Source organism: Oenanthe melanoleuca, chromosome 20, assembly GCF_029582105.1.
Source record: "Oenanthe melanoleuca isolate GR-GAL-2019-014 chromosome 20, OMel1.0, whole genome shotgun sequence".
In the NCBI taxonomy this organism is placed as follows: Eukaryota; Metazoa; Chordata; class Aves; order Passeriformes; family Muscicapidae; genus Oenanthe; species Oenanthe melanoleuca.
Genome location: NC_079353.1, coordinates 12,430,160 through 12,441,115, shown reverse-complemented (window position 1 = coordinate 12,441,115; position 10,956 = coordinate 12,430,160). Strand labels below are relative to the sequence as shown.

The following is a 10,956-nucleotide window of genomic DNA, read 5'->3' as shown; positions in this document are numbered from 1 at the left end:
ATGGAAGAGCCTTGTGAAATGGAGTGGCTTTTAGTGTTTGTGGTGCTTTTGCTCAGAGGATGAGCCAGGGCTGCCCTGCCTGGGTGAGAAGAGCAGAGCAGGAAGGGGGAGCAGGCTCTGTGCCCATTGCTTCCACTGAGAGACACTGCATGATGTGTGTGAGCTTTAAAAACAGATGCTACCACAGGAGAGGAGATCTCACTGCTGAGTCTGTTGTGCCCAGCATCCAAAAGATGAGCTGACCTGGTGTCCTGTGAGAAGAAGGGCTGTGTCCTCTCTGTAAAAGATGCAAGGGAGCAGGCACTGCCTGGCTTTTATACTAGGATCTGAGAGGAGGCACCTAAACAGGGCTGCTCCCATCTGCTGTTGGCCAGCTTTAGACAGTCACTTTGTGCTTCCAGAAAATGGCTTTGGTTTGCAGAGAACAACAGAGACTAGAGACTGTGGGGTCAGGGCAGCAGGATTGGGGGGTCTGGGTTTTCCCCAGCTGCCTGTCCCCACCACAGGAAGATTGTGCCACACTGCCAACTCACCATCTTGTGAAGAAATCTGTGAACTGGCAACAGGGGCATTGGCAGGAGAGCCCAGGGAAGTCCTGTGCAGATTCCATGTGACAGCACAGCACACTCCATGTGGGAGCTGCTGGAGGCAGGACCCACTGCCATGACAGGGACAGTAAATGTGCTCCTCTCAGCTGAGCACCCTGAGAGATGCAGGTTTGCACCCTGCCAGCTCTGCTCCCACCCTGCTCCCGCTGCCAGGTGATTTTCCAGCACAGGTACCAGCTCTGGCTCCACCTGCAGACTTTTCCCAGCAGACACTCCTTACCCTGAGTCTAGCACTGCCAAACCCACCTAAACTCAGCGACAGCTGGGGTATAAAGTGTCTGAACTTTCCAGCCTCCCTGATGGTGTCCAGGACAGAGTGGGGCCGTGCAGACAGGACTTTATCAGGGAGCAGCAGCACCTGCCAGACAGCTAATCTTGGGAGCATGTCTGCACCCCTTAGCGGGGCTGGGGGGAGGCTGCAGCTGTGCAGGAGACGGGATTCATCTGCTTCCCCTCATCCACATGCAAGGAAAGCCCCTGCCCGCCCTTCTCCCAGCAGCGTTTGCCTTTCATTTGTCTCCACAGCCGCCCCTTTTCGCGCCGCCGGCGCTCAAAGCCTTGGAGAAGCCGGGAGAGGGGGCAGAGCCTGCTCCCCCCGAAAAGCTGCTGCATGAATTAGGGGAGGGGTGAAGCCAGCCTTTGTGAGCCGAGCAGGAGCAGCTGGTGCAGCAGCTGTGTCCCAAACCCTGCCTCATCCCAGGAAGTGCCGGGCTGAGGCTCCCCAGGGATGGGGCGAGCACCACCAGCCTCCTCCCTGGCTGCTGGGGCTGCCTTTTCCCCCCTCCCCAGAAGGAAGAAGCATTAACTGTGTGCAAACATCTGGTCTAACTGTTGCTTATGCTTTGCAGTAATGATGATATTGCAGTGGAAGGGCTCTGGAGAGTGGGGCCTGCAATATTAGAAGGGCCAAGTGTTAATTAACTGTATTAATTTCCTTTAAGCAAGGCAGCGTTTCTATTTGCTGTCTGCTGATGAAGAAATGAGGCACAGCGAGTTGATTTGATTGGTCACGGACATGCACCATGCTACTGCTGTATTTAAGGATGGAGGGATCCAGGGAAATCACTGCCCTGCTCTGCGTTGGCTGTTCCCAGGGGAATTGCAACCACTGCCAAAATCTCCAGCATAAAATCCTTTAAAGCCAGAAACCTGTTAGGCCAGCACAGGGGCACTGCATGTCAGGATCTGCTCCGCAGCAGAGGAGTTAACTCATCCCTGCAAATGCCTCCTGCATCCCACGCACTGCTGGGAAGAACAGCCCATCTCCTGCATCCCAGGCAGGTCAGGGGCAGGAGCCAGCGCTGGCTCACAGCCCTGCCTGGAGCACCAGGGGGCTGGGACAACTCTGCTTGACCCCCACCTCTGGGGACACGTGGGGCAGCTCATGGGGGGCACAGAGGGGTGAAACTCTCTGCTCAGCGGGGGTTTGGGTGCCTGGGTCAGACCCAGCTCCACACTTTCCTCATGAGCTTCCCCACATCTGGGCCCTGCAAAAGGCCTGATCTTTAAACGCTTTTTTAGTTTATTTTCTTTTTATTAGCAGGATGTACTTTTTTCCTTTTTAATTTTGCTTCCTCACGCAGCAGGAGGTTATCAGTGTCCTGCAGGCAGGAGATACTGGTGCTGGGAGCTGCCTGTCCCGTGCCTCGTGTCTCGTGGGTGGACTCTCATCTCTCTCAGCATATGGGGCCACTCCCGGCTCTGTCTGCCGTCCTTGTGTCCCTGCCTCTCGCCACCCACACAGTCTCACGGCTGGAGATAGCGCCTGGCACGGTCAAGGGCAGGTTGTGCTCCCAGCAGAGCTTTTCCTCTGCCCTGGAAGGGGTTATCAGCCAGTCCCGAAGGAGCTGCCGAGATCCGCAGCTGTTTGGTGTTTGGAAACACAGAATGCCGTGAATCATCCGCCGAACGGATGGAGCAGATTGCAGCATCCCAGTGTGCACTGGACCCCTAGGGCAGCATCTGAGCCTGATGCCTCCAGACTTGCCCGACAGCCTCATTCGTGGTCTCGGGGCTGCTTTGAACAAGGGAGATGGACAACCCTGAACTGATCCCTTCATTCACTTTTAGACTAAAATTCTGCAGACGCCTTGGCCCGCAGTGCAGGAGAGCTCCTGCCCCAGCACAGCTGAGCACCCACCGATGTCCCAAGGCATTGCTGCGGGGCGTGCCACGGGCCTGGGCCAGGCTGGGGGTGCTGTAACCCCCAGGAAAGGGGAACACACGGGGGGCAGCCTAGTACACCCCTCAGAGCCCAAGCCAGCCTCTTCCCCACCAGTGACAGCCGTGGCTGGGCAGAGTCCGCAGGGCAGGGGAGCGACATGAACTTTGCTCGTGGGTGCGTGCCGCTGTCCTCCCGGGCCATCCGGAGCGGGGAGCAGCCGCGCCCGCAGCCGGAAGCCCATCACCCCGGCGGGGCTGAGGCTGAAAATCCCCACGGGTGGGCAAACCGGGAGCCGGGGCCGGTTCGGAGCGAGGAATCCGCGGCGGCACACAGAAAGGGGACACCTCCATGGGGGACACAAGGAGGGACACGGGAGGGGACACCCTCACGGGGGATACGAGGGAAACGAGAGGGGACACCCCCATGGGGGGACACCCCCGCGGGACACGGGGGACACAAACAGGAACACGGGTGGGGACACCCCCGGAGGGGGCACACGCAGCGCGCGCCGCACCCACGCGGCGCCCCCGCCGCGTCCCCGAGCCGCGCTGCCATTGGCCGCCGCCCCGGCGCGGCGCCGCTGATTGGCCGCCTGTCAGCGCGTCCCCCGGCCGCCAATGGCCGCGCGGCGCCGCCCGCCGCCCCGCGCGCCGCGGCCAATGGCAGCGCGCCCTCGCCTCCCCGCCGCGGCGGCCGCAGCCAATGGGCGGGCGGCGGGGCGGCTCGCGCCGCTTTTCGCGGCAAAAAGGATTTGGCGCGCAAAGGCGCGCGGGGCCGGCGCGCCGAACAATCCGGCGGCGGGCGCGGAGCGGAGCCGAGCGGAGCCGCAGCTGGAGCCGGAGCGCAGCGGCCCCGCGCCCGCCATGGGCCGCGCCCCTGTCCGCACCCTGCCCGCCGCGCCGCCCGCCGCTCCGGCGGCACCGGCTGCCATGTGAGCCATGGCGGCGGCGGGCGGCGCGGCGGGGCTGGCGGCGCTGCTGGGCAGCGCCTCCCCGCACCTCCTGATCGTCTCCGCCGCCGCCGCCGAGGAGCCCGCGGGCGGCGGCCACCCCGATACCGACCTCCTGCTCTTCGCCACGCCGCAGCCCGCCCGCCCCGGCGCCGCGCCCAGACGGCCCGCGCTGGGCCGCCCGCCGGTAACCCCCGCGAGTGGGACGGGGAGGGAGCGGGGGCCGGGCGGGGGCTCCGGGGACCGGCGGGGCCGGGCTGTGCTCCGGGCTGTGCAGTGTTGGGCCTCGTCGAACCGGCCGTGTACCGACCGGGCCGTATACCCGACCGGGTTGCGCCGAGCCGCGCTGTACAATGGACCGGGCTGGACACCGGGCCGTGCTGTGTAGCGAGCCGTGCCGTACCGAGCCGGGCTGTACAGCGGACAGGGCTCCGGAGCGGACCCGGTTCCATAGCGCTGTGCCATGGGCCGTGCCGTGCTCGGTGTCAGCCCGTGCCCGCTGCCCCGGCTGTGCCAGGCTGTGCGGCCGGGCCGTGCCACGCAGCACCTGCCGGGCCGGCCCTGCCCCGCCGCCGCTCCGGAAGCCGCAGGCCGGGCGCCGGGCCCGGCTTTGCCTCCCCACCCACGGCCCACGCCGGCTTTGGGGCGCTCCCCGCAGCGTGGCAGGGCCCCCGCGGCCGGCACAGCCCCCCTCCCTGCCAGCGTGTGTGACAGCTCCTGTCAGCTCCTTCCTGCCGGGATCCGCGGTGTCTGCACCCCACAGTGCTGGGGGCTCCTCACAGAAACCCTCCATCAGCAGGGGAGCCCTGGGGTGGCTGTCCCCCTGCTGACCCCATCCCTTGCAGGTGAAGAGGAAGCTGAACTTGGAGACGGATCACCAGTATATAGCAGAGAGTTTGCCAGTGGGCCGGGGCAAGGCCAGGAATCCTGCTAAAGGTATCAGCTCCACTCCCCCTGGGCCCCCTTGCCAGCCCAGCTCAGAGCAGAGCTCCAGCGGTCCCACTGTGCTCCCAGGCTTGTCCCTGGTGGGTTCTTCCAGTCCCTTTGTGTTGGTCTGGATGGGCTCTTCTGCCCACTCTGCACTCCATGCCCTGTGCTGGTGGCATGGTTGTCCTGCCCATCTGCTGGGCACCACCCTGGCTCTGTCCCTCCCTGTGGGATGGAGCTGTAGGTGCCAGCATGGTGCCAGTGCAGTGTCCTAGGTGGACTCACTGTTATCTCCCCCCTGAGCCTGCCTGGCACTCGGTGTCTCAGTCACAGTTGTGGTCACAACGGAGCACAGGTGTCACAGCCTGTGCCAGGTGCTGCAACACCCTTCCTGCAGGGGGTTTGGGCAGATCACCCCATTGCCCTGAGAAAACAGATTGCATTTGGGGTGCTAGTCCTGGTCACTAGTCCACAAGCCACCAGCAAGTGTGGCAGGAGTTTAGTGACCTTTCAGCTTCTGCTCTGGGTTTCCCTTGTGGCTAAATGACACTTGTCCTCCACACCTGGCAGGGGCAAAGTCTCCTGGAGAGAAGTCCCGCTATGAAACCTCCCTGAACCTCACCACCAAGCGCTTCCTGGAGCTGCTGAGCCAGTCCCCAGATGGTGTGGTGGATCTCAACTGGGCGGCCGAGGTCCTGAAGGTGCAGAAGAGGCGCATCTACGACATCACCAATGTCCTGGAGGGCATACAGCTCATCACCAAGAAGTCCAAGAACCACATCCAGTGGCTGTATGTCCCCTGGCTCATGGGGCTGTGCCTGGCCGTTCCCTGGGCTTGGGGGAGGTTCTTACGTGGGTGGAGAATTTCAGGGCAGGGTCACCAGAGCTTCTGCTGCAGGCTAAGTGGTGGCCCCCTGTGGGGAGGGCTGTGCTCAATGGCACAAGGCTCCTGACCAGTGTTGCTATCACCCCCTGGGGCTCCCCAAATCGTCCAGGGGAGTTGATAGGGGGCTGCATCCATTGCAAAACCCCTGCAGGGCTGGTTGCCTGGCTGCGGGGTGGGGTGAGGCAGAGGAAGCTGTGGGGGCTGGCTCCTGATGGCCACGGTGCTCCCCAGGGGCAGCCAGGCCGCCGTGGGAGCGCCCGGCCGGCACCGGCTGCTGGAGAAGGAGCTGCGGGAGCTGCAGGCGGCCGAGCGGCAGCTGGATGACCTCATCCAGATGTGCACGGTGCAGCTGCGCCTGCTCACCGAGGACCCCGCCAACCAGCAATATCCTTTGGTTTTGGGTGGGGCTGGCTGGGTGGTGGCTGTGGTTGAGCCCCGGTGTCCCAGGCAGGGCGTTGCCCAGCCCACATCCCCGTGTCCCTTCCTTGACCCGCCCCACCGCAGCCTATGTGACCTGCCAGGACCTCCGCAGCATCGTGGACCCCGCGGAGCAAATGGTGATGGTTATCAAAGCCCCCCCAGAGACCCAGCTGCAGGTCTCAGACCCGGCAGAGGTGAGCTGGGTCATGCTCTGCTCCTCCTCTGCCCTCCCTGGACAGCCTGGTGCTCCCTGGGCATCCTTGTGCTGCCCTGTCTCACTCCCGTCCCCTTCCCCAGGCGTTCCAGGTCTCCGTGCGAAGCACTCAGGGCCCCATCGATGTGTTCCTGTGCCCTGAGGACAGCTCAGGCGTCTGCAGCCCTGTCAAGAGCCCCTTCAAAGCCCCTGCAGAGGACTCTTCTCCCAGCCATTCCCAGCCCAGAGCCTCCCTGCTCCTGCATCCTGCCCAGGATGTGAACATGCCGCTGCTGCCTGGAGAGCAAGGTGGGGCTGGGGACACCAGGGATGTCACGGTGCCTCTCATCAGCCCCTCTGCTGCTGGCACAGGCAAAGAGCTGGGATGCTGCTCAGCAAGGGAGGGGAGGTGGGAAGGCAGGATCTCCATAACTAGAAAAGCTTTCTGGGGTTTATTTCGAGAATACTGTGGGATTTACAGCTGCTTTCCATCCCCACAGAAGCGCTGCTGCCAGGGCCGAGCACGCTGCCCAGCAAGAGCCCCGAGGAGGAGGAGAGCCTGTCTCCCCTGGCCTCCATGGACATGCTGCTGGAACAGCAGAGCAGGGAGGAGGACTTGGCAGGCTTCTTGGCCGATGAGTTCATCAACCTGTCGCCGCCACAGGCGCAGGACTATCACTTTGGGCTGGAGGAGGGCGAGGGCATCAGCGAGCTCTTCGACTGCAACTTTGGGGACTTCACCCCCTTGGACTTCTGAAGCTGTGCCCACCCAGGTGCTTGGGGGAGCTGCCAGGGGAGGGGGCAGCCCTGGCAGGGTGGGCAGGGCAGCTCCTCTGGCTCCAGCACCCGCTGTTCCTCCCCCATCCCTTTTTGCAATATTTTCTCTTTATCCTTCCAGCCCCCCAAGCCCGGCGGGGGCCAGTGGCATCCCCAGCCCCACAAGGAGGATGCCAGGGTGGGGTTCCCATCTTGAGGGACCCCCCCACAGGGCCCTGATGAGGGGGAACTGCCCAGGGCAGAGCCACTGCCCCCCAGGAGCCCATTCCAGAGCTTTAAGCAGTCCTGTGTATAGATTAGGGATTTGATTAATTTATTATTGTCCCCTGGGGACAGCGTTTCATTTCCGTGGGGGTTTGGGGGGGGCTGTACAGCAGAGTGGAGGTGCTGAGAGTTTTTGTTGTGCTGGGAGGGGGTGGTAGAAATGTGGGGGGTGCTGGGCATGGGGGCTGCCCACAGCCTGGCTGAGCGTGGGGTATTTATTTATTATTTATGGCGTGTGGAGCTCTCCCAGGACATGGAGGGGGCAGGAGGGGGCAGGAGGACAGTGCTGGTGGGACACACAGGTGCCACCAGGGTCTCACCAGCACGTGCTGGCTTTGCTTGTGTCCAGAACAGGGCTGGCAGGGCCATGGCTGTGGCAGGTGGGAGCAGGGGTGGGGCTGGTGGCCCTGGGACCGTGTGTGTGTCCCCTCGGGGGCACAGAGGTGTCCAGGGGAGTGTCTGCAGGTGAGCACCCAATGCTGTCTCCAGGCTTTCCTTCCCCTCCCTGTGCAGCCTTTTGGCTCTGGCTCCCCATCCCCAGGCCACTGGGGCTGGGAGAGGAGGGGAGGGGGGTCCTGGGGTCCCCCTGGGCCGAGCTGGAGACGCACTTTCACTTTTACTGCCATTTAACAAGCTTGTGTTCCTCTGAGCTTTGTGTTTAATAAAGGTTTCTACTGACTCTGCCCTCTGGCTGTGCTCAGGTGCCTGAGGGGGGTGTGAGGGGTGGTGAAAACCAGAGGTTTGGGGTTATTTTGTGGTTTGTTTTCCACTTTGAACTTGAAATACACAACCAGGTATGTCTGTGCCTGGGGCTGCAAGAGCTGCTTCAGCCCTTGGTCCCACACAGGGTGGGATCTGGGCCTGATCCTGCTCTCCCTGCTCCTCCAAAGAGGCTGTGCTGCAGGAGGATGGGATGATGGATTTAGATGGGATTTGCTTTCCTTTCAGCAGTCCCTGTCCTGGTCCCATTCCCACCTTCCCCCTGGTTTTGGGGCAGCATTTTCCTGGCTGTGTCTGCAGCATGGGGCCATCTGAAACCATTCCATCCCCTGAGTTCCCAGCTTTCCAGGTTCACCCCAGCTCTTGGTGCTGCCTCAGGGCACCAGTTTCTGCCCAGAGTTCAAGGTCCCTGTGTCCTTGCTCGCTGGGGACACTCTGCCAGCAGCAGCCCTGATCCTGTGTGCCCTGATTGCAGCACAGCAGGACTCAGGGACACTGGGGACCCCCAGGGAGGGATGCTTGGAGTTGCCAGGGATTCCCCAGCAGCCAGGATGGGGCTCAGCAGGGCCATGGCCACTGCCACAGTGGCAGTGTGGGTGTGCTACTTCCTGCCTGTGTTTGTGCACGTTTTCCCCTCCTCCTGCCCAGCCTCCTGCCTGGTTTTCCTTTAAACAGCCTGATAAATATTTCACCCTGGTGAGTTGTGTAAACTCACCCTGCTCCCTCACTGGCAGGAATGGGATGCCAGGCTCAGGCTGGGTGCTGGGTGGCACACAGAGCCCATCACCACTGCCTGGCCTCCTGCCATCCCTGTGCCTCTGTTCCCTGCCCTGAGGCAGTGCCTGGCTGGCTGTGCTGCCCCTGGACACGTGTGGATGGCAGAGTGCAGGTGTGGGGTGCCAAACCCCACAGCCCAGCTCCACACACCATTCCCTTTCCCATCCCTCCAAAGCATGGCAGCAGGGCCAGCCAGGGCCTGTCACCTCCAAACCAGTGCCAGCAGGGCAGTGTCACTCACAGGCTCACAGGGGTGTGTGTCACCAGGATGGGGACCCGGGTCCCTGCCTGCTGAGCCCTCACTGCAGGTGTCTCACCTGAGTGGAGCTTCTATGAGTTCCTGCAGGGTGCCCAGCCCAGCCATATGCCAACTCCTCCTCAGCCATCCCTCCTCCTCTCCTCGGCTTGTTCTGTCCTGATGGATGGTGATGGTGATCTGCAGTGCTGCCAGAGGGGAGACAGCCCAGCACGGAAATGGTTTTTGTGGGAGCCAGGAGGCACAGGGAGAGGGGAGAGGATTTACAGTGACATCCTGAGCTCCACAGGGCTGTTCCCAGAGCCAGCCCACCCCCAGCAGCAGCACAGCCCTGCCTGTTCCCCTGAGTGCAGGCAAACCTCTGATGGCATCACCATCACACTGCCCTCCTGGGGAACCTCCTGGCGCTCCCAGCACCCATGGGAGCAGCCAGGCAGGGACAGGGCTGTGTCCCCCTGCAGCAGCACAGCCCATCCCAGCCCTGGGGGCTGCACTGGCAGCTCCACGTGAGCCACACGCCACAAAAATAACCACTCTGCCTCCCAGGATGATTCATGATGCAGCTGAAGGGCTTCCCTCCTGCTATTTCGGGTCCATGGAGAGGGAGCTGATGGGAGCTGCTTTGGAAGAGCACATGGCAGCATTGGGAAGCAGCCCCAGGCACTGCCTGGTTTTATTTTTCTGCTCCAAGATTTTCTCTGTCAGGTGAAGGCAGCACAGTGAGATGGGCACCTTGCACACATCCTGCCTCTCCATGGGCTCTCAGCTCCCATTCCCAGGCAGTGTGACCCCCACAGGGACCAGGTCCATCCATCCCTCAGTGCTGTTGTGACTCCATTGGCACTGGAAAATGTTCTGCAGGCTCTGGTGCTGAGCCCAGGCAGCCCTGGCAGTCCTTGTGCTGTAGGGTTGGGATCTGGGGCAGTGGTGTTAGGTGCCCCCCATAAGGGGTTTGTACCTTTAACCTAATCCCCCTCAGAGGGTCCTGTAGGGTTTGGGGTCTCTGTAGGCAGGGGTGTTCTGCTCCACCTCTGCATCCCACCTCACACTTCCCCATTTCCACTTCCGAAAATCTCTCCTGTTTCTTCCACAGAGAAGGAGCTTAGGGAGGTGAAGAGCAGCATCGTTTATTTGTGGGATGCTGTTGAGTCCTTTAATTCCACCCCTTTGAGGTGCTGGGGGGCAGAGCAGAGCCCTGGTGTCCCCCACAGCCAGAACCATGTCCCCCTTCCCTGCCACGGCTTTCTGGAAGCACCTGTGCAAGCTGGGAGCACCTGTTATCCCCTGCCATCAGCAGCCCTGAACTTCATCCTCACTCTCAGGCTGCTCCTTCCTGCATGGAAACTCATGCTGACTCCAAGGGACCCCACAGGGCACTGAACATGGATTTTTGGAGCAGATGGGAGTGTGGGAAGCCCTTCCAAGGGGGGATTTTGATCCATGGCAGAGCCTCACCATCACCCAAACCCCTTCTGTGACCCTGTCAAGGTGATTTCCCTCTCCTTGCTGCATCCCTTGCCTGTGTTTTGTTCCTGCTCCCATTTCATTTGGATTTGATGATGGCCACACTCAACAGCTCCAGCCCTTGCACCTCTCTGCCTCCCTGGGGACTGCCCTGTGCCAAGAGTGAGTGCATGTGCACCCTGGAGCCCTTGGATGCCCCTGCCAGGGCCCAGGTGTGCTTTTTCCACCTCTTTGCCTTGCACACCCCTGGAACAGCTGGGAGAGGGTAAAAATAGCTGTGATGCCGTGGGCTCAGCTTGGAGCACACTATCCCCAAGGGAGCAGGAGGTGAGCGAGCTCCACGTGCTGCAGCTCGGTCATTTGGGGTGGGGAAGGAGCTTGGAGCAGAAACGTGGCTTGAGCAGAGCTGAGCTCAGCAATCAGGGTGTCCTGGACAGCTCCATGTGAAAGCAGAGGTGTTGCTGAGGGAGGCAAAGCCTGCCTGGGATTTTGCAAAATCCAAGCAAAACTGGTTCGTGCCCCTTTCTCAGTAAGTGAAATCCTGGAATGCA

The 10,956-nt window shown here is 61.8% G+C and overlaps 1 protein-coding gene across 1 annotated transcript; it reads left to right on the top strand.

The window, feature by feature from the left end:
• The first annotated feature begins 3,519 nt into the window (after nucleotides 1–3,519).
• On the top strand, nucleotides 3,520–7,871 carry E2F1 (E2F transcription factor 1). Its single transcript, XM_056507461.1, has 7 exons — nucleotides 3,520–3,908; nucleotides 4,567–4,657; nucleotides 5,219–5,438; nucleotides 5,766–5,918; nucleotides 6,034–6,148; nucleotides 6,252–6,456; nucleotides 6,648–7,871. Exons 1-7 carry the CDS (start codon nucleotides 3,711–3,713, stop codon nucleotides 6,902–6,904), a joined length of 1,239 nt encoding a protein of 412 aa, XP_056363436.1. The 5' UTR covers nucleotides 3,520–3,710; the 3' UTR covers nucleotides 6,905–7,871.
• The last annotated feature ends 3,085 nt before the right edge of the window (nucleotides 7,872–10,956 follow it).